Source organism: Ascaphus truei, chromosome 2 (assembly GCF_040206685.1).
Source record: "Ascaphus truei isolate aAscTru1 chromosome 2, aAscTru1.hap1, whole genome shotgun sequence".
Lineage (NCBI taxonomy): Eukaryota > Metazoa > Chordata > Amphibia > Anura > Ascaphidae > Ascaphus > Ascaphus truei.
In genome coordinates, this window is record NC_134484.1 from 55918580 (window position 1) to 55943783 (window position 25204).

General features: G+C 42.4%; 1 protein-coding gene across 4 annotated transcripts in view; it reads right to left on the reverse strand.

The window, feature by feature from the left end:
* PKHD1L1 (PKHD1 like 1) overlaps positions 1-25204 on the reverse strand; it is a 210357-nt gene that overhangs the window by 113566 nt on the left and 71587 nt on the right. For all 4 annotated transcript variants that reach the window (XM_075582424.1, XM_075582423.1, XM_075582425.1 and 1 more), the window contains 9 exons: positions 21614-21763; positions 20864-20985; positions 8762-8925; positions 7864-8036; positions 5716-5863; positions 4051-4208; positions 3717-3839; positions 1968-2073; positions 154-273 (listed from right to left, as the gene is read on the reverse strand). In XM_075582424.1, the coding sequence (XP_075438539.1) occupies positions 154-273; positions 1968-2073; positions 3717-3839; positions 4051-4208; positions 5716-5863; positions 7864-8036; positions 8762-8925; positions 20864-20985; positions 21614-21763 (1264 nt within the window). The remainder of the gene's footprint in view (positions 1-153; positions 274-1967; positions 2074-3716; positions 3840-4050; positions 4209-5715; positions 5864-7863; positions 8037-8761; positions 8926-20863; positions 20986-21613; positions 21764-25204) is intronic.

Genomic DNA, 25204 nt, shown 5'->3' on the forward strand with positions numbered 1-25204 from the left:
GTATTAGAAGAAAATAAAAACCATGTAAGAAATATAGTAACTTCCAAAAGAGCTCCAGAATTGTGAACCTAAAATATAGGGTAAATCAAAGAATCCACATTGCTTTTGTAAGTTGTGATTCTTGCCAGAAGATGACTGAAGAAATTGGCTTACCAGAAACATTAAATATAGTACAGTTAACGTCACCAATCGTTACATAAGTTGTGTCATTGGCAGAGCTGTTAGAGAATCCAGTCCCACGTATTATCAACACTTGACTAGCTGCATTCAAACCTGAAAGAGGGCAGAGTATTGTTATCATGTCCATGTGGATATTATTTACAAAAGTATGGTCAAGTAAAACAAGGTGCACATACTGCATGCAATTTTCTAAAATAAAAAAGCAATGTATAGTATGAAAATGTAAATTGATTTAATTTTGGTGCTTTTAGCAGACAGTTAGATAAGGTGACTTGTGAAGAGGAAGATTTCAAGTTGAACACAACAGACGCCATATTGTCTGTATTCACACTAACTGAATAGCTACCACCTACAGTAAATAGTTGACATAGAATAGGAGAGAAAAATACGAGGTTATAAAACCTTTGGAATTCTGTGGGGAAAAGAGTTTTGAATGTGGAAAGGCGCTAGATAGTTAAATCAGTTTGAGAAGTGTCTTTAGAATATTTGTGGGATAATAAAGATTATGTTCTTTAATAAGGGAGATTTGTCAGAACAGCGATTTGATGGTATGAGAAGACGTCACGCAAGAATATCTGGAGATAAAACTATAGAGAGACATTGTTCTACCATGAATCTCTAAGAGATAACAGTTAAAGCTTACTGTCAATTAATATTAATTGCTCTGGTTGATCGTGAGAAAGAGGCCATGTATAGCTACAGTGGTTACAAGAATGTATAACATGTTAGGTCTGCATGCACTGAATTCAGAGCTGAGCTGAACTGACCATGCAAGAATACAGCTCTCCACTCATAACTAATTGCATGTAAAAGACCTATATGATATAGATGCCTTTGTATCTATCTCTGAATAAATACTGGAACAAGATGTGATCCGTGGAATTGTCAAATGTCACTTTGTAGAAAGATTCCACCTTTTCTAATCCCATCTTAAATAAGATATGCTTGGTAAAAAAGTGACAAAAAACGTCCACCGTACAGCAAATGAAAATATCACTTGTGAGCACATTCACATGTCTCAGACAGGTCTGCAACCCTGCTTTTCACCAATATCTCCTAGCATAGAGTGCTTCCCCTGTAGCAAGGTATTCTGGGAAATGACATGCAAATGATCACAAAGTGTTTTGACATGTACCCCTACAAATGTATGCCTGCCGCTGTGTAATGCAACAGGAATAAGTTTATACGGGTCAATGCCACATGGGATATTTTCATTTGCTGGATGCTACCTTTTCTAATTTAATCTTGAAGGAGCAATCCAAACAGCCATTTAAAAAAAAAAAAAAAATAGGAAGCCGGACCGGATGACGTTACAGCTTCTTATAGGCCCGCAGGATGCAAGTGCTTTGAAAAGCAGCCACTACATGAACCCCAGCTAGCAAACCATGTTGGTTACCAGCACCCCCTACATGTAGGTATGTATCTCTGGAAGCAGGGGATCCGAAGCTGAATTGAATGGGGTTCAGTTCCGGGGAACCCCTACTTCAATACAATGTAAAAAAAAAATTAAAAAAATGGATTGACACTTTAATGCTAGTTTTATTGCTGATTATCAGTAACCAGCCAATGTTCCGACCACTGCAAATCCCCCATTTTCTGCAGAATTTAAATTTTATACAAATGTGTTTTTAATCCCTTAAATATCAAGCCTACTTACATAACATTGTATCAACATTTCACTGAATAAACATTTAACACATGACCCTCGGGTTTTAGAGATAACACACATTTTGCAGGCCTATGTTTCTAGTCAGCAGTACCATGAATAAGATACATGCTTACTGTACCTTCAATGAAATCAATGCCTTCGATGACTGGGGTGTTTTCTACACTCCAGGAAAAGCCACAATCACCAGCACACTTAGATGGTATTCCATTTATAGAGACTTCAACCTTTCAAACCACAAAGGTATAGATTAAATTTCACTTCACATTGACGGATTCTTGCATTGCAAAGTATGGCACTTTTTATGAACCAAACTAATGCTAAAAGTCTGTCCATTTTTGTAATACTAGTTCATGGTGGGTGTGTGTGGGTGTGGGTGTGTGTCAAATAGCAAATAAAAAGATCACTTGGGAGCACATTCACATGTTTTAGACAGGTCTGCAACCCTTCCTTTTACCATTATCACCTAGCATACAGTGCTTCCACTGCAGCTAGGGATTCTGGGAAATTACATGCAAATGAGCACAAGTGTCACCTTTGCTATATGCTATATGGTGGAGGTTTCTTGTTGCCTTTTCACCCACCATAACTTAAAATGGTATACACTGTATGCTGGGTGATAATGGTGAAAGGCGGGGTTGCAGACCTGTCGAAGACATGCAAATGAGCACACAGTAATATTTCCATTTGCTATATGCTTTACTGTGGAGGGTTTTTGTCACTTTTTTTACCCACCATAACTTAACTTAGTATGGTGAAACCTATCCCTTGCTTCAAATTGCAAAGCCAGTGTAACCAGCCTCACACTGATGAGACCCTATATGTCAAAACAGCTGTCTGTGGGTAGGTTTACAGGCTATGCATCTTAACCCAGACTGTGCTTTAAAGCTGTGTAATGCAGCAGGCATAAGCTTATAGGGGTCCATGTCATATGGATTTGAAGCAAAATGTGGCACTGTGCGCTCATTTGCATATATATATACACACACACACACACACACGAGCCCCGCATTTTGGCATTCCGCTCATACAGCGGTACCAGGAAGGGGGCCGCCATGTCTGCACATGCGCAGAACAGGGGCTGCCCAGGTCGTGCATGCACAGAACGGGGGGTGCAAAGGTCGTGCATACGCAGAACGATGGTCGCGCTTGCACAGAACGGAGGTTGCACATGAGCAGAAGGGGAAATTGCCGGCCTGCACAGGCGCAGAAAATCGCCGGTTCCGATTTCCGGCGATTTTCGATTTGAGGCGGGACCATAGAACGGAACCCGCCACATTACCGGGGCCCGCGCGTGTGTGTGTGTGTGTGTGTATATATATATATATATATGTATATATATATATATATATTATACACACGAAATACAGTAACTTACTGCTTCAAAAAAGCTAATTTAATTTTCTGTAAGTCAAATGGACTTGAAGTAAAAGGTGACCCAGTGTAATCATTTGCATGTAATTTCCCAGAATCCTGGGCAGTGGAAGCATTGTATGCTAAGAGATAATGGTGAAAGGCAGGTTTGCAGACCTGTCTGAGACATGTGAATGTGCTCACGAGTGATATTTTTATTTGCTTATAAGTATATAATTAATTAATAAATTTGCCAAACCATTAGATTTCCTGTTGTTATTATTAGCATTGTTATTATTTGGTAATATTGTTATTATTATTATTTAGTAATATTGTTATTATTATTATTGTTTAGTAATATGATTTTTATCACTGTAGCAAACCAATAACTGCAAGACCGAACCAAATCTATCTAACGTGTAAATATGATCTTCATAAACTGACAAAATACACTTTCTAAAATGGTTTTCATGTTTGAAAGTGTAAATGTGGAATATAATTGCAGTGAATACCGTACCTGTGGTTGCTTGTGTAATGTTCGCACAAGGTCTCCTTGGAGGCGCTGACGAAACAGCCCACCTTCGGTAACTTTCTTTGCTGATATTTGTGCATTCACCCCAGTAATGGCGGAGCCATTAATCTGTACATACGAAAGGAAATACATTTAGTTAGAAACATCCACAAAATCATGGTACATCATATCATTGATGCAATAATTGCACTTCTGCTGCAGAAATTGGCAGATCCTGTTATGAAAAAAAAATACTGCCGAATAAATAATGAAAAGTGGAAAGGCAATTGATGTGAAACAAAAGACAGAGAATGGTACATATTAAAGAAAATACTTATACTTGTAATAGAGGTTGGTTGCCACTGGCAGTTAACCATTTGATTTTCCATGAGTATCCAGTGCAGCTTCCATATCTTTGCAAGACAGAAACCTGCCCCATTTCTGGGATGGACTGCAAGGCGTACTGTAAATCAGCATTTGAGATGTCAGCCCGAAGACCTGCAAGATAATGTAAGCGATTTTGTAGTCATTCCCTGGTTTATATTCCTGTCAATTAATGCTACCACAATTTTCAAAACTAAGCTGGGTCTATACCTAGCTACAGTAGTCAACACATATAGAGGAAAGAGAGAGGAAAAAATCCTTTTGGGTGGGTGCACTCCTGTATGAATCCCTTTGGTATAAATGTATACTTTGGTATAAAGCCACATATCCGAGGGAGACCGCGTCCTGCAGGGATGCTGAAATCTGACATTATCAGGGGATATTACTTCAGCGTTCTTGAAGGACGCGGTCTCCCTATGATATGCGGGATATCCTTATTCTTATTACTTAACTTCAACCTGCTAGAATAACAGTGGATACTTGGCACCTTAACGTTTGCGTGCGCAGGTAGTGGTTATGAGATAGGTTCCCAGCTTCATCATTGTAAGCTCTCATTGAGCGCTCCGGTCAGCATGTCAGTAAGGGAAGCGTATATGCTCACATTACAGCCTTAGACAGCAACATGTTAATGGCTGGACTGTAATTAAGTCATCACAAGCTATTTAAATACCAGGCACCCCCTTGCTACACCTACAGTAAGCATCTGGAGACATATATACAAGTGGGGAATTATACTCTATATATATATATATATATCAGCTAATGATTGTAATGAGAGGATTTCAGGATATTCCGGCTCAATATTTTTATGGTTATGCTTTGTCTCTAAAAAATCTAAGGCTAATTGCCTAGTTTGTCAACCAAAATATGCCTGTATTTGAAAATCCCTTTTAGCAGAGTATAATATATAAAACATAAAATAGCCATGTTAGTCCAGTTGTGATAGTGCAGAATAACTGAGTTCTTCAGTATTAGGTGATACCTTTTTTATTGGACTAACAATTTATGTCATAGGACAAGCTTTCGAGAGTTCTCCTCTCTTCTTCAGGTCAAGCAATACTGATATACAAAGGATTCAATGGCTAAAACAGTGTAGAGAGAGGGAAAAAAAAAACCACAGATATATACTGTAGATAAGGTAGGGTGTTAAAAGTGTTTGAAGCCAGGGGACTTGGGACACTGTCCCCTGGCTTCAAACACTTTTAACACCTTACCTTTAAACCCGAGGACAGTAAGGCTTGCTACATGTGTAGATTAACTTGGCAAGGCACAATAAGACAATTCTTCAAGCCCTTGCTGCTTTAGTCACCGTGCTTCACTACCAGCAGCCAAATTAAAAAAGTGTGGTGTCAGAATCACGGGGTGACACCATTAATTCTGGGGTGCGAATTGCACAATCTTGGGGCTCTCACTGCCAATTACCACCGAGATAGGTAATCTCACGGCCCAGAATTCATTGCGGCAGTGTGATTCTTAATAGCGTGAGCTGTAGGCCGATTGAGCAGTAGCTCTGTTTGCACCTTCTTTTTCTAGACCAATGTATGGAAGGGCCTGAGTACACATTGCACACCACTGGCTTTGTAACTGCCCAACCTCTGAGCTTGCACTGAACACCTAGTACCTTTGATATCTTTTCCACGAGCGTGAATACTGAATATGCCACCCAAGGGAGGAGAAGCTGCCTGTTTTCGATCTATTCGGACTATTGAATCTTGTGGCCACGTAGTCGCTCTGTAGGTTGCTGTACCTCCAGTGCTGTTTTCAATGTCCTTTTAATAAGAAAGATGGCACAGAAAAATTATGTCAAAATAATATAACATTAGTACTGTACCAAGAATGTGCATGTTATTTAATGAAGGTCAGGAGGCTCATAGCAAAGAGGCCGTGCTGCCCGCCAACCTGGCCTTAAAAAGGCCCCTTATTGCCTTCCCCCCCCTGTGCTGGGGAGGGAGGGCCAGCGAGGGGATGGTCAGCCCCCCCGGTCATGATACCCCCCGCAGCCATGCTTGGTATTTAATGAAGGTCAGGAGGTTCATACTGTGCCTTTATTTTGTGTAAGTGTAGTGTAATTATTTAGTTGAACATGCAGGATTGCAGGATCATTTTTATGGTTGGGGGAGCTGTACATACAAAATCAGTTACATTATATATAAACCAAGGGGAGCTGCAGCACCCCCCACCCCTAATCCCAGTTCCCTTGTGTAGATGTACATTACGTATAAAAGTAAACAGTGGATTTGCATCCTGCATTTTTTATTGACAATGTATTAAAGCCCTTTGCACTCATTTGCTTGATGTTTTTGAACTATCAATAGGAGTGAACAATGCCTACTGTATATTACCACACAAAGTGGTCTATTCACTAAAGTCTCCCAGTCTCAAACTGGAGCAAAACAAGTGCAAAAAACAGCACCATATTTACCAAAGAAAAGAGAAAATTTTGAAATCGATTCTTTTTCCCTTTAATCTATCTAATACAATCATTTTGCACTCATCTAATCCTGTTTTGCAGCTGGGACACTTCTGTGAACAACCCCCAAGTATTCATCTTTAGTGTTCCCTTATAACGTACCTGGAGCGGCATTGGGCCCTGGCAAGCTAGAACCCCCTCGTTTCCTAGGGTTGCTGCCAGCCCATTTGGAATAGACATGGAGACCCCTCCACTTCAGTTTCCCTAATTTGGGGGCCTGGTCATGTGATCACTCCTGGAGTGGTCACATCGCCGGAAGTGCCAGAAGTCCAGCGGCAGTGTAAAGGTTAAATTCTACTTTTCTACATGATTGCATAAGATATGATGGAGCCACAAGAAGGAATGCAAAGGTTACATTGTAGGAAGCAAAGAACACTTTTCTGAATCAGTGATGCATACACCCCACTAGTGCTAGATTCACTAGACTACTATACTGCATGAAATGTGCATTAATACGAAGAAAATGTTGTTATTTTTATTGCCTAATTGATAAGAGTATTATTACATAAAATAATGCTGGAATAGAGAATTTTTGTCAATTTCATATTTGTGATTTTAAGTTTAATGGCAAACAGATAGGCGAGCATTTAATTGAGTAATTCACATTAATTCTCAGGTTCGACTTCACTAAAGTCTGATACCTGGTGATGTCGGGTTACTATTAAAAAACATTGACAAGTGGTGTCCCTTACACCAGGCTGTGATTACGCCTATATTCCCTAAGTATATAATGGCCACTATATGCAGAGGTAAGATAACACTGGCCCACCTAGAATAGGGCATACACATACATAGTATTACCATTGTATAACATATTAATATATTAACCCATTAGTAGAAAACTAGTAATTTTCAATCCCCTTAGGCTACAAAACGCTTAATATTGGCACGTATGGATGTTATGCGCTTTGTGTTTTATTTGCCGTGTGGTTACAGTATGTTGTGTGTTAACACTTTTGGTGCCTGAACGTATTCCTTTGCATCAAAGCGGTTACATTATTTTGGGCCATAGGGTTTTCTAACAAATCCTATTTAATACCCCTCCAATAAGATGTTAACCAAATTTTATCTTTAGCATTATATGTACCCCAACATTATTTGCAAGGTGTAACATCAATTTACATGCTAATTATTATCATGATTATGTAATTAGCGCAAATATAGAAATGTTAGTGAACAAAGTGATATGGGAAAGAAGCTTGTTCCTTTTTTTTTTTTATAGCACCTGCGATATTAACTCAAATGTATTTATTTTTACTGAATTAGGTCAGAATGTTTAGCAACTGAGTCTTTACTCACCTCTGCAAAGCCAACTGAAAATAGTGGCAAATTATAACCACAATTATATGGAGTGATGGTAATGGCATATTGATTATTTGTTGCCGATCCATTTGACATGCGAGTCACTTCAACATTGCTAATCATTACTCCTTGTTTTGCCAACGCTGGCTCTCTTCTTGCAAGTTCACCTACTGTAACATGAAAGATATAGAAAACAAGGTAACATTGCCAAGATCCCCCCTTTCCTCTGTCAATCTACGCTAAACCTGTAATGCGTGCCCTTATCCTCTGCTGTCTGGATTACTGTAACATACCGCTAACAGGCCTCCTTGCCTCACAACTTTCTCCTTAGCAATCTATCCAAAATTCTGCTGCTTGAATAATTTCACTTTCTCCCAAAGCAGTATCCGCTCATCTCTTCCTTAAATCTCTCTCTCAGCTTTGATCTCTCGTTATGCCCTGCTCGTCTCATGCGTTGTACCCATAACTGTCTCCTCTCCGTCCTTTTTACCTGTATTGATCTCTCTCGCCTCAACCCTTCTCCCTCACTGCCCCTTACCTGTGGAACTCCCTTATACTCTGTACTGTATATGTCACGCACCCTCCCACTAAGACAAACCTTAAAACTCACCTTTCAAATTAAGCATTTCTATAGCCTGGACACATGGCCACTGTCCCACACCCACAGTCGCTCCTACCAACCATTGTGGCCAAGCACTGCCATATTCCCTCACCTGCTGTCTCTGTAAGTCTCCCAACATACCACTTAGATTGTAAGCTCTATGGGGCAGGGATTTCCTTTTCTATTGTCTGACTTCATTGCACTATTGTATTATAATTCTCTGTACTGTTTTTTTGTCTCTTTTGTAAAGTGCTAAGTACACTGTGGGCACTCTATAAATAAAGATATACATACCATTGAGATTGTCAGTCATAGCAATCTGTCCAATGTAAAGTACATCAATGTAGAAGTTTTTAACTGCATTGTATTTTTGTAAACGAATCCTCTTCACATAATACTTTTCCCCACTATACGTGGATTTTATGAGGCTTAGCAAATCTACGCATGTGTATGTCCAGCTGAAAAACATAGAGAAAACACCGTTATTAATTTCTAAGAAACCATATCCAGTACTATATGTTAAAGGGTTTCTAGCATTCTGTGTTTCTAACTTTAGACTGACTTCATGGTTATGGACAAAGGACTGGTAAACATTTCGGAACAGTTCGTAAAAAATTTATAGGTAGTATGGAAAAATACATTCTCATGGTAAATAAGTGGAAAAGTAGATTCAGGCACAAATAAACACTTTAATATATGAAAAAAATAAAAGCAATATGGTGAATAAACACGGTGAACACGTTGAGTATAGATATCAAAAATCAGTGCCAGTGTAAAAAAACAAATACAGCGCAACCCCCTTATAACGCTGTGCTTGGGGTCCAAAGAATCACATCGCGTTATAAGCTGATCGCATTAGAAATAATGTACAAATGTATGCATTGTACAATAAAGTATTTAAGATACCAATAATCGTTTTGTAAAGTATTCATAGCTACGAAAATTGGGAGCCATGCTTGCATCGCGTTATAAGCGGATTCGCGTTGTAACGGATCGCGTTATAACGGGGTTGAGCTGTACATAGTTTGAGAGGAACTGGTGCTGATCATTCAAAGGGGATTCTCTCAAATCCGCCACAGAAAAATACCAGCAGACGTCAGAGCGTAAACAGTGTCCTCAAATGTGATATGAAAATAAAACTCAATGGTGTAATACAGCAAGGTATTTGTAGGATCGTAAAAGGAATAGATGTATCTTACTCCCAATCTAACAGACTAAATAAAGCGTGTTGAATAATTAGCTGGTTGGCAAAGCGTTTTTTCAACTCAAATGTGTTTCCATGATCCAATACTGGATACCATTAAGAAGAACAAAGAAAACCACATTGTGAAAAACTATTTATGGTAAACTTAAGAGTAAAAAGAGATATAAACTCACAAAACTGCAGTTTAAAAGCATATTTGGTCCATGTCATGGTAGAGGGGTTTTGGCCCGGGATTAAAGGGGTTACACCCCATTTGGCCACCCCCTAATCTCACCTGGGAAGCAAGGGGTTAACTGGACTGTGGTCCAGTAATGTGTTTTTACCTTGCTTCAGCATCCTAATGTATATTCCCCTGTAAAAATGTATTGTTTCTGTTCCAGTGTTTTCACCAACACATACACTGGGATTGATGCGGGAGGCTTAAGGGGTTAATAAGCTACAGTTTAGGAAAATACAAATATGTGTGGTATCTTTTCAGAAATATCTGGGCTTCAACAGGTTTGATTGAAGTTGGGTGTGAAAAGTACAGAGGGGGTTTAGTGTACAGTATGTTAATACCTAATTGGCAGGCCAAGGGTATATTGCTGGTAGAGACAGCTAGGACCCAGGTCTGGAGCATTGGGTGTGAAATATAGCACCTGTGACAAATGTTCGCTACACACGAGGCCCAGCTTCAAAGGATTTCTTGACAAGGGGTTATGGGGGCCAGGGGTGCGGTTACACAAGGAGATATCAGAATGAGTGACCTTATTAAATATAAGAATATTATGAGATGTCCTCGGCTGAATGTGCTAAAAGCTACATGTGTGTATTCGTGGGACCGATTTGCACATAAGGATTACAGACACATGATGTCTAGCAGGTACTAAGAGACAGATGTTAATATCTCTCTTAATTTTAGTAGTAATGCGTGCCAGAATGTATTAATATGTCTCGCGTGCCAGTAAGTACTTCTGAACTGAAGTTATGAAGTTATTTAGATAGGAAAAGCAGTTTTTAAATGTCCTTGGGTGGGAGGAGTTTTACTCTGGGGAAGACTGTCAACCTCACCACTGATTTATGAGAGGGGCTGGGTTTAGGTTGTGTTCAATGGGAAATAATTGTTATATAAACAAGGCTCAGCCTATGGCTATTGTCTTTTGTGATTTTCAAGATTGCTGTATGAACTGCCAGTCCAGATTTGACTGTTTCATCATTCCATCTTAAGTAAGTGTCTATATTTTGTTTGTTATTTGTATATCTTGTGTGTTCACCTTTTTCAAGGAATAAATTATATTTGATCATATCTCAGCGGTGTTCAGTTCAACCCAGGTATTTTTGGTGTAAATTATATTTTGTCATCAAGTTACCATGACAGTCCACAAGAGGCATTGGAAGCAAAAGCATTCTCCTTGCGGTCTCCTGTTTCAGTCTCTCTCGGTGTAGCTGTGACATCACAGGTTATTCTGAAACTCCGCAGAGAGCGCATAGAGCGCAGAGAGCGCAGAGAGCGCAGAGAGCGCATGGGTGCACAGGGATTCCCTCCAATACTCAAACAGCCAGAACGAGTCCAGGACAAGTCCGCAGGAGTAAGCAAAGATAGCTCTACGCGTTTCTCTCAGGTGAGCTTGATCAGCGTTTTTTCACTTCTAACCCCACTTGTGGTCCAAATGCTCTTCTAAACTGCAGTTTTGTGAGTTTACATATCGTTTTACCCATTAAGTTTACCATAAATTATTTTACACAATGTGGCTTTCTTTGTTCTTCTTAATGGAATCCCATATTGGATCACGGAGAAGCATCGGATTGTAAAGAACGCTTCCCCATACCAGCTAATTATTCAACACGCTTAATCTGTTAGATTGTGAGTGAGATACATCCATCCCTCTTACCATCCTACAAGTACTTTGCTGGATTGCACCATTGTTTTTTATTTTTATATCACTTCTGAGGATGGTGTTTGTGCTCTGACGTCTGCTGGCATGCCCAATAAGTGCAGACACTTCACTACATGCTCACACAGGATCAAAATGATAATACAAATCTGTGCCAAGTGCACCAGACACTGAAGGAAACCACTGAGTCTCACAATCGGGTGCAGCCACGTGGTATAGAATAACTGATAATTGGTACAAAATAAGATTCTTAATATGAGCTGATGTTTTGTTCTGTGTCACCAACACCCATTTCTCATCCCTTTCACATAGCAGTTTGGGACTTATTAGTTATGTTTCAACTGCAAAACTGGTACACGAAGCAGTGCAAAAATCAATGCTAGATTTTTAAAATAAAACCATCACATTGAAAATGGGAATTTTGTCTTTCATGAATCTTGTGCAGCATTTTCCCCTTCTGTCCTGCTGGAAGACTTTGTTAAATAAACCCCATGTTATTTGTTTAAACACTGGCATAGCTTTGCGAAGATTGATAAGGAGGAGGGCAGCCCCTAAGAGCAGATGTAAACAGAACAATTGTTATATTCATTACAACTGTTTTAAATTGTATAATAATATAAGGATTCAACAATGATATATGGCATATATGATTTCCCTGAAGTGCACCAATCTGTGGCCTCTGCATTCTATAAGAAATCTGCTGTGTGTATTATATAGTATATGCAAGTGATCCAATGCTAGGTAAAATCCATCTCTAAATCCTCTGCTGTGTGTATTATATAGTATATGCAAGTGATCCAATGCTAGGTAAAATCCATCTCTAAATCCTCTGCTGTGTGTATTATATAGTATATGCAAGTGATCCAATGCTAGGTAAAATCCATCTCTAAATCCTCTGCTGTGTGTATTATATAGTATATGCAAGTGATCCAATGCTAGGTAAAATCCATCTCTAAATCCTCTGCTGTGTGTATTAGTATATGCAAGTGATCCAATGCTAGGTAAAATCCATATCTGAATGCTGTTTTCTGTCTACCCCTAATCAAATTAAGTGTTGCCACCTAGGCAGGGAACACCCTGTGTAGAAAACCATTTGTTTGAATGTGCCTCAGATGTGCTAATTAAACAGACAGAACAAAATTGTCAGGTGACTTTTTAGGCCTATATAAACCCAGTAAGAACAGCTAGTCTGCTTGCAGCCCATATCCAAGTAGCCCATTATAAGTGGCATGACTATTGAACAACTGAAGTTTAAAAGGAAGGACAAAAGAAGTGAGGAAGAAGTGGACACCCTATCTGGCCCTGATTCCTGCATTTGAACTACGCTGGAAAGGAGGATATCATCAATACCAGACTGCATCATTACTGCTGTGATGCTGCCTTTACCATTTATATTTGCTGTGACTTCACTTCTTCTCAAATTATGCACTTCTTTTTACCAGCCTCAGTATGTCTCAAACTCTATTCATATATCTCCATCTCTCCTTCCTTCCCCACTTCTCAGTTCACATGAACTCCTTTCTTACCTGCGTCCTCTGACACCACACAGCTATTTCCCCTGCACTAAAAAACACCCCTACAAATCCTCCTCACACATCCTCTTTCTATCCATGCTTCTCCTCCTTGCTTCTGGGGATATCTCTCCCAATCCTGGTCCCTGTCTTATTTCAACTTGCTCTCGTCCTCGCCTCCCACATGCAACTTCTACTCCTTCTGGTGTCAACCCCTCCAACCTCATACCCATCCCCTGCCACCCTCCCTCCTCTCTCCCTTTCTCCTGTGCCCTTTGGAATGCTCGCTCCCTCTCTAACAAGTTCCTCTCTGTACATGACTTCTTTCTCTCTCACTCCCTGCTTCTCTTTGCTATAACTGAGACCTGGCTCACTCAGTCTGACTCTGCTCTGGAAGCTTCCCTCTCCTACGGTGGCCTTTCCTTCTCCCACACTCCGCGCCCTGATGGCAGGGGTGGAGGCGTGGGGCTCCTGCTCTCCTCTGTCTGCCGTTACCGAACCCTTCCTATTCCCCCCTCTCTTGCTTTTCCCTCCTTTGAGGCTCACACTGTCCAGATCTTCTCTCCTCTCCCTGTTCATGTGGCGGTCATCTATCGCCCACCTACCTCTACTCATCCCCCTTCTGCCTTTCTCTCTCACTTTGAATCCTGGCTCTCTTTCTTTCTCTCCTCAGACTCCCCTGTTCTTCTCCTTGGGGACTTCAATTGCCACATTGATGACCCCTCTCTCTCTTGGGCTTCCCGCTTTCTTTCTCTTACCTCTTCTTTTGGCCTTCAACAGTGGACTGCAGCCAGCACCCACAAGGATGGCCACTACTTAGACCTGGTTTTCACTAAAAACTTCTCTCTCTCTGATTTCTCCATTTCCCCTTTTCCTCTCTGACCATCATCTCATCTCATTCTCTTTATCTCGCTTCTCCCCTTCTCCACCTCCATCTACACCCCGGTTCTGCAGAAACCTGCGCTCTATTCACTTACCTGACTTTGAGTCCACTTTACACTCCTCCCTCTCCTCTCTCAGCTCTGCTACAGACCCTGACAACCTGGTCAGAAAGTACAACTCTGTCTTGTCCTCGTCTCTTGATCTACATGCCCCGCTTTCTCTCTGCCGCCCTCGCCCTTCTAACCCTAGACCCTGGCTAAATTCCCACACGCGCATGCTGCGTTCCTCCACTCGTTCCTCTGAACGCCTCTGGAGGAAGTCTCACACTCTCGCAGACTTCCTTCACTACAAATTTATGCTATCCTGTTTCAACTCTGCCCTCTCGCAAGCTAAACAAGCCTACTTTTCTGCACTAATCAACATGCACAAGTCTAACCCACGCCGACTGTTCTCTGTCTTTGATACTCTACTCAAACCACCCTCAGCTGCCTCTCCTTCCTCAATCTCCGCTCAGGACTTTGCTGACTATTTTAAGGAAAAGGTGGAATCCATACGGCAGAACATCCCCTCTGTTTCTTCCCCCCATCCTACACCTCTTCCTAACTCTCCTCCTGCCTTCCTTGAGTCTTTTTCCACTGTCTCAGAGGAGGATGTGTCGCTGTTGATCTCCTCTTCTCCCTCTACCACTTGCCCTCTTGACCCCATTCCCTCCCATCTCCTAAAACCTCTAGCTCCTACTATAATCCCTACGCTTACACACATTTTTAACTCCTCCCTCTGCTCTGGAACCTTTCCATCCTCCTTCAAACATGCAACAGTCATACCATTACTCAAAAACAGCAAGCTTGACCCTACCTGTCTTTCTAACTATCGACCTGTCTCCCTCCTGCCTTTTGCCTCTAAACTACTTGAACGTCTTGTATTCTCTCACTTGCTCCATTTTCTCAACACCTATTCTCTCCTAGACCCTCTACAATCTGGCTTCCGCACTGCTCACTCCACCGAAACAGCCCTCACCAAAATAACTGACGACCTCCATGCTGCCAAAGACAGAGGTCATTACACTCTGCTCATATTGCTCGACCTCTCTGCAGCATTTGACACCGTGGACCACCCTCTTCTCCTCCACATTCTCCATACTCTAGGTATTCGGAACAAAGCTCTATCCTGGATCTCATCCTACCTCTCCCATCGTACTTTTAGTGTCTCTTCTGCTAACACCTCCTCCTCCTCTATTGATCTCTCTGTGGGGGTACCCCAGGGCTCTGTCCTGGGACCTCTTCTCTTTTCTCTGTACACACTCTCTCTAGGTGACCTAATAACATCTTTTGGGTTTAATTATCACCTCTATGCCGACGACACACAAATATACTTTTCAACACCTGACCTTACGCCTGCTGTACAAACCAAAGTTTCTGAATGTCTCTCTGCTATATCATCCTGGATGGCCCTCCGACGCCTTAAACTCAACATGGCTAAAACAGAGCTCCTCATACTTCCTCCCAAACCTGGCCCTACTACCTCCTTCCACATTACTGTTGGAACTACAATCATTCACCCAGTAGCCCAAGCACGCTGCCTAGGGGTCACGTTCGACTCCTCTCTCTCATTCGCCCCTCACATTCAAAACATTTCTAAAACTTGTCGCTTTTTCCTCCGCAATATAACTAAGATACGCCCTTTCCTCTGTTGTTCGACTGCTAAAACTCTGACTCAGGCCCTCATTCTCTCCCGTCTTGATTACTGTAACCTCCTGCTGTCCGGCCTTCCTGCCTCTCACCTGTCTCCCCTACAATATATCCTAAATGCTGCTGCCAGAATCACTCTACTCTTTCCTAGATCTGTCTCAGCATCTCCCCTCATGAAATCCCTCTCCTGGCTTCCGATCAAATCCCGCATCTCACACTCCATTCTTCTCCTCACTTTTAAAGCTTTACATTCTTCTGCCCCTCCTTACATCTCATCCCTAATTTCTCGGTATGCACCATCCAGACTCTTGCGTTCTTCTCAAGGATGTCTTCTTTCTACCCCCTTTGTATCTAAAGCCCTCTCCCGCCTTAAACCTTTTTCACTGACTGCCCCACACCTCTGGAATGCCCTTCCCCTCAGTACCCGACTAGCACCCTCTCTATCCACCTTTAAGACCCACCTTAAGACACACTTGCTTAAAGAAGCATATGAATAGCACTGTGGATATTCTAAACACGATACATAATGCTTGGCCCCCTGCAGACGCACTTACCAGAACTCCCTCCTACTGTCTCTGTACGTTCTCCCTACCTACCAATTAGACTGTAAGCTCCTCGGGGCAGGGACTCCTCTTCCGAAATGTTACTTTTATGTCTAAAGCACTTATTCCCATGATCTGTTATTTATATTATCTGTTATTTATTTGATTACCACATGTATTACTACTGTGAAGCGCTATGTACACTAATGGCGCTATATAAATAAAGACATACAATACAATATAAGAAATCATCTTTGAAAAACCATCTGCCTTAACGTCCCTCACATGTGCTAATTAAGTTGCTTGGGCCAGCCAGGTGACATTTTAAAAGTATATAAGCAGACACACAGCAGCCTTCGCAGTGTGCAGCCATGTTTTAAGTAGACATGTTTAAAGTATAATGGTAGATGAAGTTTAAAAAGGAAGTTCAAAAAGAAGTGGGGAAAAGTGGACAACACCTACAGGTTCTGATTCCTGCATTTGATCTACGCTGGAAAGGAGGATATCATCCCAGACTGCACATCTCAGCATGTTAATGATCGCTGTGATGCCACCTTTACTTTTTATATTTGCTGTGACTTCACTTCTTCTCAAATTATGTACTTCTTTCCACCAGCCTCATCATGTCTGTAACTCTATTCATATATCTCCATCTCTCCTTCCTTCACATGAACTCCTTTCTAACCTGCGCCCTCTGACACCCCACAGCTATACACCCTGCACTAAAACACACCCATACAAATCCTCCTCACACATTGTCTTTCTATCCATGCTTCTCTCCTTGCTTCTGGGGATGCTCTCGTCCTCGCCTGCCAATTGCAACCTCTACTTCTTCTGGTGTCAACCCCTCCAACCTCATATCCACCCCCTGCAACCCTCCCTCCTCTCTCCCTTTCTCCCTTTCTCCTGTGCCCTTTGGAATGCTTGCTCCCTTTCCAACAAGTTCCTCTCTGTGCATGACTTCTTTCTCTCACTCTCTGCTCCTATTTGCTATAACTGAGACCTGGCTCACTCAGTCTGATTCTGCTCTGGAGGCTGCCCTCTCCTATGGTGGCCTTTCCATCTCCCACACTCCGTGCCCTGATGGCAGGGGTGGAGGCTTGGGGCTCCTGCTCGCCTCTCTCTGCCATTACCGAACCCTTCCTATTCCCCCCTCTCTTGCTTTTCCCTACTTTGAGGTTCACACAGTCCAGATCTTCTCTCCTCTCCCTGTCCACGTGGCAGTCATCTATCGCCCACTTACCTCTACTTATCCCCCTTCTGCCTTTCTCTCTCACTTTGAATCCTGGTTCTCTTTCTTTCTCTCCTCAGACTCCCCTGTTCTTCTCCTTGAGGACTTCAACTGCCATATTGATTACCCCTCTCTCCCTTGGGCCTCCCGCTTTCTCTCTCTAACCTCTTCTTTTGGCCTTCAACAGTGGACTGCAGCCAGTACCCACAAGGATGGCCACTATCTAGACCTAATTTTCACTAAAAACTTTTCTCTCACGATTTCTCCATTTCTCCTTTTCCTCTCTCTGACCATCACCTCATCTCATTTTCTCCCTCTCGCTTCTCCCCCTCTCCATCTAGCCCTCATTTTTGCAGAAACCTGCGCTTTATTAACCTACCAGCTTTTGATTCCACTTTACGCTCCTCCCTCTCCTCTCTCAGTTCTGCTTCAGACCCTGACAACCTGTTCAGGAACTACAACTCTGCCTCATCCTCCTCTCTTGATCTACATGCCCCGCTTTCTCTCTGCCGTCCTCGCCCTTCTAACCCCATTCCCTGGCTAAACTCCCACACATGCATGCTGCGTTCCTCCACTCGCTCCTCTGAACGCCTCTGGAGGAAATCTCATACGCTCGCAGACTTCCTTCACTACAACTTTATGCTGTCCTGTTTCAACTCTGCCCTCTCTTCAGCTAAACAAACCTACTTTTCATCACTAATCAACACACACAAGTCTAACCCACGCCGACTCTTTTCTGTCTTTGACTCTCTACTCAGACCACCCTCCTCAAGGCTACCTCCTCTTCTTTCTGCATCTCACCTCAGGACTTCGATGACTTTTTTAAGGAAAAGGTGGACTCCATACATCAGAACATCCCATCTGTTGCCTCCTCCCATCCCACACTCTCCTCCTGCCTTTCTTGACTTTTTTTCCGCTATCTAGGAGGAGGATGTGTCACTGCTGATCTCCTCTTCTCCCTCTACCACCTGCCCGCTTGATCCCATTCCCTCCCATCTCCTAAAACCTCTTGCTCCTTCTATAATCCCTATGCTCACACAGATTTTTAACTCTTCCCTCTACTCTGGTACTTTTCCATCCTCCTTCAAGCATGCAACCGTTATACCATTACTCAAAAACAGCAAGCTTGACCCTACCTGTCCTAACTATCGACCTGTCTCCCTCCTGCCTTTTGCTTCCAAACTCCTTGAACGCCTTGTATTCTCTCGATTGCTACACTTTCTCAACACCTATTCTCTTCTAGACCCTCTATAATCTGGTTTCCGCACTGCTTACTCTACTGAAACAGCCCTCACTAAAATAACTGACGACCTCCATGCTGCCAAAGACAGAGGTCGTTATACTCTGCTCATATTACTCGACCTCTCTGCAGCATTTGACACAGTGGACCACCCTCTTCTCTTTCACATTCTCCATACTCTTGGTATTCTGAACAAAGCTCTATCCTGGATCTCCTCTTACCTCTCCCATCGTACTTTCAGTATCTCTTTTGCTAACACCTCCTCCTCTATCAATCTCTCTGTGGGGGTACCCCAGAGCTCTGTCCTGGGACCCCTTCTCTTTTCTCTTTACACACTCTCTCTAGGTGACCTAATCACATCTTTTGGGTTTAAATATCACCTCTATGCTGACGACACACAAATTTACCTTTCAACCCCTGACCTTACACCTGCTGTACAGACCAAAGTTTCGGAATGTCTTTCTGGAATATCATCCTGGATGGCCATCTGCCGACTTAAACTTAACATGGCAAAAACAGAGCTCCTTATACTGCCTCCCAAACCTGGCCCTACTACCTCCTTCCACATTACTGTTGGAAATACGATCATTCACCCAGTAGCCCAAGCACGCTGCCTAGGGGTCACACTCGATTCCTCTCTCACATTCTCCTCTCACATTCAAAACGTTTCTAAAACTTGTCGCTTTTTAGTCCGCAATATCACAAAGAAACGCCCTTTCCTCTGTTACTCGACTGCTAAAACTCTGACTCAGGCCCTCATTCTCTCCCGTCTCGATTACTGCAACCTCATGCTGTCCGGCCTTCCTGCCTCTCACCTGTCTCCCCTACAATCTATCTTAAACGCTGCTGCCCGAATCACTCTACTCTTTCCTACATCTGTCTCCGTGTTTCAACTCCTGAAATCCCTCTCCTGGCTTCCTATCAAATCCCACATCTCACACTCGATTCTCCTCCTCAACTTTTAAACTTTACACTCTTCTGTCCCTCCTTACATCTCAGCCCTAATTTCTCGTTATGCACCATCCCGACTCTTGCGTTCTTCTCAAGGATGTCTTCTTTCTACCCCCTTTGTATCAAAAGCCCTCTCCCACCTTAAACCTTTCTCACTGACTGCCCCGCACCTCTGGAATGCCCTTCCCCTCAATACCCGACTAGCACCCTCTCTATCCACCTGTAAGACCCACCTTAAGACACATTTGCTTAAAGAAGCATATGAATAGCACTGTGGATAATCCTGGACACATAATACATAAAGCTGGGCCCCCTGCAGACGCACTTACCAGAATTCTCTCCTACTGTCTCTATACGTTCCCCTACTACCAATTAGATTGTAAGCTCCTCGGAGCAGGGACTCCTCTTCCTTAATGTTCCTTTAATGTCTGAAGCACTTATTCCCATGACCTGTTATTTATATTATTTGTTATTTATACGATTGCCACTTGTATTACTACTGTGAAGCGCTATGTACATTATGGCGCTATATATAAATAAAGACATACAATACAATACGTGCATAATAAATGGTAACATTTCCAACATTGCCCATATTCAGTATATTGTGAGTCGATTATCTCTTCTTGGTGGGTCACACTTCTCTTCTCGTTATTTAGCTCAGTTGAGTCTACCACCCATCAGACACAAGCCTTTGTCCTACATCTTGCCTCTTTTCTGGAAATCCCTTCAATCTTGCATTTTACACTCTATCAGCCCTTCCCTAAAATAAATGTGTTTTTTTTTAAATTGATAAATGGCAAATGTTTCATTATTTGGCAGAATCCATGAAATATTATTGCTCCTCTAACCATACGCCTCTGTTCTGGAGGAGTGTACATTTGTTTTAAGTTGTGATACTTTTTAGTGGACCCACGTAGAGTTCTTCGTAGGTGAAATTACAGCGTACCAGGCTTTCAACAAGTTATTTGAGCAACTCTCATGCTGGTCCAATTAAGAATATGACAACCTACATGATTCTGGATAATTAGCCAAAGTAATTAGCTAAATTATAGCTTTACTGCATAACGTCTGTTTTTGGTAGAGGATTTCTCTTTAAACAGAATACACTAACTTTGGATTCTTAGGACTATAAATTCATAGTGTTGAATTGTATTTTGGCCCTTGAAGTGTATACATGTCAAAGGGAAGCAAAAAAGAAGTCCAGAGAAACATAACATTTGATGAGTTAGTGTGGGATGCCACACTTGAAAGACATGAACATTTCACTTACCTGTCTCCCTTGATGAAGTTATAGGAGAACTGAGAGGTCACATTACGATCACCGGTACTGCTTTGATATTTGAACTCTAGGCCAATCTGATTTGCCAGGTATCCTTTATATGCAAAGCACAACTAAATACGAAAGTAAAAAATAACATGCATGGAAGTTAGAAAGTATAGCTTATTATCTAAATGGTTTCACCAATTATATACATATGAATAAAAGCTCTTATTTAACACTGCAACCAACCCACCATAGATGTCTCAGCTCTAGGTGACTTTCTATAGTCATTCAGCCATATTTACTACATTTACTAAATTTATTTCATTTTCCTGCATCCTTAAAATGTCATTGTCATCATCCTTACAACTTTTAATAGATGTTTTATCACACTATTAATTCTGCAACTGTAATACAACAATTGGGATGGTATTAAGTTGTAGAGCGGAATAATGCTAGTTTATAATATAGTACATATATTTAATATGTAGTTTCAATTCATTTTAGCAAACACATTTTTTAATTATGACTGATTTATTTAACTAACAGTAGTAGCCTATCTTTTACGTGGTAGGAGGACTCCCCATCCTACTATATATTGCCACACTAGTCCTAGGAGACAAATGTTCTGTGCAGAATATTTTAGAATCAATAATGCTACAGACTAAAAATAGTATTTAGGCTTTGGACAAATTAGTTCTAATAGCATATTTAACAAATTACATTTGAAACAGATTCTTAGGAAGTTATACGTCTTACCTGGCTATGGTAAGTCAATGAAATAGCTCCATAGTATTTTTGGTTTGGTTTAGGATTCCCCTTTTCAAACAAAATTAAGGGATTCTTCAGAGAATAACGACCACAAAAAGCTACTGTCTCAGATGTCCTAACACCCCCGGTGCTGCACACCTACAGGTACAGAACCAAAAATAATTGTAATAAAGAGCAACAATTTCAGTGAACATACAATGCAGATTCATAGTCAACTGTGATGCATTTTGGACAAACATGAGAGTTCAACATAGATACAATTGTGGGTACAGAGCTTTTCAAACCTAATAGGTTTCTTATTCAAGTTTACCTGCAAAACATTTTTGAACAATTCAAAGCACCTCATGCAATGACTGCCTGACTTTATTACAGAGAATGCTGTGAATAATAGGGCTAGTTTAACACTGTGTGCTGGAAAGCCTGTGGCACAGCTTCGGGCCATGTCATTGCTTGGTTAGTGATCACCCCTTACATTGGGAACAGAAGAAGAGGTCCTCCTCCATTCTGACTGCGATCTTAGCTCAGTAAGAGCTGAGATCACAATCTCCACTAAATGAGCAAAGCATCAACGACATGCTCTGTCATGGATCACCCAAAGAGTTAAAAAGGTAAAAAAACATTATTCTATTTTGCTATTTTACTTGTGTAGCCATGTAACTATATGGCTACTAATCCTCTACCTAACATATAAGCCCTGGTACCAGCACAGGCAGTGTTAGGTTTAAATCTATGCCCTTGCTGCTGCAGCAGTAAACAACTCCCTTGAGTGACAGGTGGGGGTGGGCCTAAGGCCTGGGTACTGCCCTATCAGGGGCTGCAGATCCAAATTTAGGGAGTTATCTTTCCTCAGGGAAGAGAGAGATCCCTCCCGCAGGGGAGTGGGAACAACTACCTCATACTCCACCAGGGAGCATGGGAGTCTGGGATAGACCTTTGGGGCCTCAAATCCTGGGGGTATAGTCCAGGGATCAGAAGAAAAGCCATTGTTGATGTGTATGGCTGTACTTAATAAAGATCAGTTGCTGCTTTTAATCTGTAGTCATAGGCAGGAGTATATAATGGGGAGTGCAAGATGGTTTTCCTGCAGGGACTGCACCCAGCACTGATGGGGCCTGCTGTGAATAGAGGCACTGCACCCAGACCGAGATGAGAGCTCTATATCCAAAAGCCTGTCCTGTCTTTCCCCACTTCCATTGGCGAACACTCAGCAATCCTGTAAGCCTCACAGGTACAGTACAACAAGAGTACAGGTAACAGTGAAATCTCCCAGAGGGTGGGGGAACACCTGTTACACATGTTAGGGAGGAGAATGAAAATAACTATGATAAAGTCATTTTCTTTTGGGTCTCATCCGTGTGAGGTTGGTTACGGCCTTGCATTGTAAAGCCATGCTTTGTAAAGCTGGTCATGGAGAGAAAAAAGGTTAAAGAGAAGGGGCAAGCACCGCAAAAATCAAACCGGACTAGAGGCAGGTTAAAATGCAAAAAATTATTTAATCAGGCATGATGCCTAAAGTATGTACAGACAGCACGCTCCTCTGACGCGTTTCATGTCGGAAGGCACTTTGTCAAAGTGTGCCACAACACAGTTACTCATGGAATATCTACTATCCATTCCACTCTATTGAGCGTTTATGACAGCCACCCTGATCACACTACATGGAGGAGTTTTTGTAGCACCCCGGGGGATTTGTCCCCATTTGCTTTCATGGAGAGAAAAAAAACCCATGCACTTCCACTGATGAGACCCCAAAGGCCGAAAGAGGTGTTTGTGAGTAGGTTTTCTGGCCAAGCTCTTATTTGACGCGTGCATTGTCTAAAAGCTGTGTTATACAGCAGGCATAAGCTTAAGGACAAACATTTTAAGGAGAACTTATAGCAAATCTCCACAGGGTCAATCCTTATTAGGTATTGATTGCATTGACCTCAGGTTACACCCCCACCCTTCAGCTGTACCATGTAATTTCTAAGTATAAGAATGGAAAAGGGAGAAAAACACTAGCCCTCAATGTGATTAGGTAGCCAAAAGTAAAGAACCTCCAGCCACTCGTATTTACAGTATTTACCTAATAGAACTGAGAAAGTGGAGCTCTTCACAAAGCAAGATTATTCTTATCATTTATTTATAATGTGCTAACATGTCAGGCAGTACAGTACAATGGGGGTGAAAGACAATTAAAAAAAACTCTGAAAAAATCAGATTAACGTCAATTTACACACTATTACACAACAGACAAGGAGGTCCCTTCTCCAACGGGTGTAAAATCTAAGTGGAAAGGGGTAAAGACATGAATCAGTGCGGGACTTGTGTTCTGAGGGTGGATCATGTGAGCTATTTGTTTTATTAATTGCAAAGAGAATATCAGGAGCGTGTGGGATTGGCCTATTTGAAGAAATTAGTTTTTCGTAAACGTTTAAATGTTTGAAGATTATGGTAGCCTGACGGCACAGCGTAGTGAGTTTCAGAGGTGGAGCTCAGCATGGAAGAAGTTTTGGAGGTGAGAATAAGAGGAAGGAAGACATGAGAGGGAAGAAGAGGAGTAGGTCCTGTGCGGAGCAGAGTGAACACATGGGGGTCTATGTATACACAGGGTCAGAGATGTGGCACTGTTCTGAAGAGCTTTGTAAGCAATTATTAGTATTTTGAATTGTTTCTAAAGGACATTGTGCAGGGATCTTCAAAGTGGAGCAGCAGAAGAGGAACGGTGTGGGAAGTGAATGATTTAACGATCTGGCACTATCACTGTATTGAGATGCGAGTGTGGCCTGGGTTCCCTGGTTTGGCTTTTAGCTCCGCTGCAGCTTGCGAGAAGGGGGGTTGCTGCGGGGGCCATCACGCTGGGCTAGAGCATCGCCGGATCTCCCAAGAAGAGAGCGCTCAAGGCGCCGCCATGTTAGATATGTGCACGCATGCGCGGTGGCTACCGAGAGTGGCCATTACAAGGTTCGCGCATGCGCAGGGAGCATTGCAGTGGCCATTACAGTTAGCGCACACGGCGCCAATGATAAAAGGGTTCTGCAGGGACTACAGCCCCCAGAAGGCCACAGGGCTGCGGAGTCAGGTGACTAGGCCTGGCCAATGGATTGTTAGGAATCCCTGCTGAGTCAGTTGTTACAGTTGGTGCTCTGAGGGCTTGCTGGCAGTTGGAGCTGGGACACAGCTAGGCCAGAGATCCCCAAGGCCCCAGTTAGGCCCCAACTCACTCTAAGATTGTGGCTGCTTTAGGGAAGGCCCTTTCAGTTAGGGATCCTGTCCTTTTAGTGGTTAGCCAGCTTAGGGCAACAGCTGCTGCATTGAACTATCGCTACTGCAGTCTGGGACCAGACTGCAAGAGGGGAGTGACCATCGTTGCTGCGGTCATTCCAGAGGGAGTCATTCCATCTAGCGGAGGATATCTTTGGATCGCGGATCCCCTACTTCCCTTCATTAGCATGCCCGGGTGTGGACACACCCGACAGCTACCATTCACCAAATGTGCACCAACACCGGTATAGTAAGGCGCTGATCACGCCCAGAGGGGTGGGCATCTTTTGGGGACACTTATTGGGTGAAGTGACCAAGGGACACCTCTGGTACTGT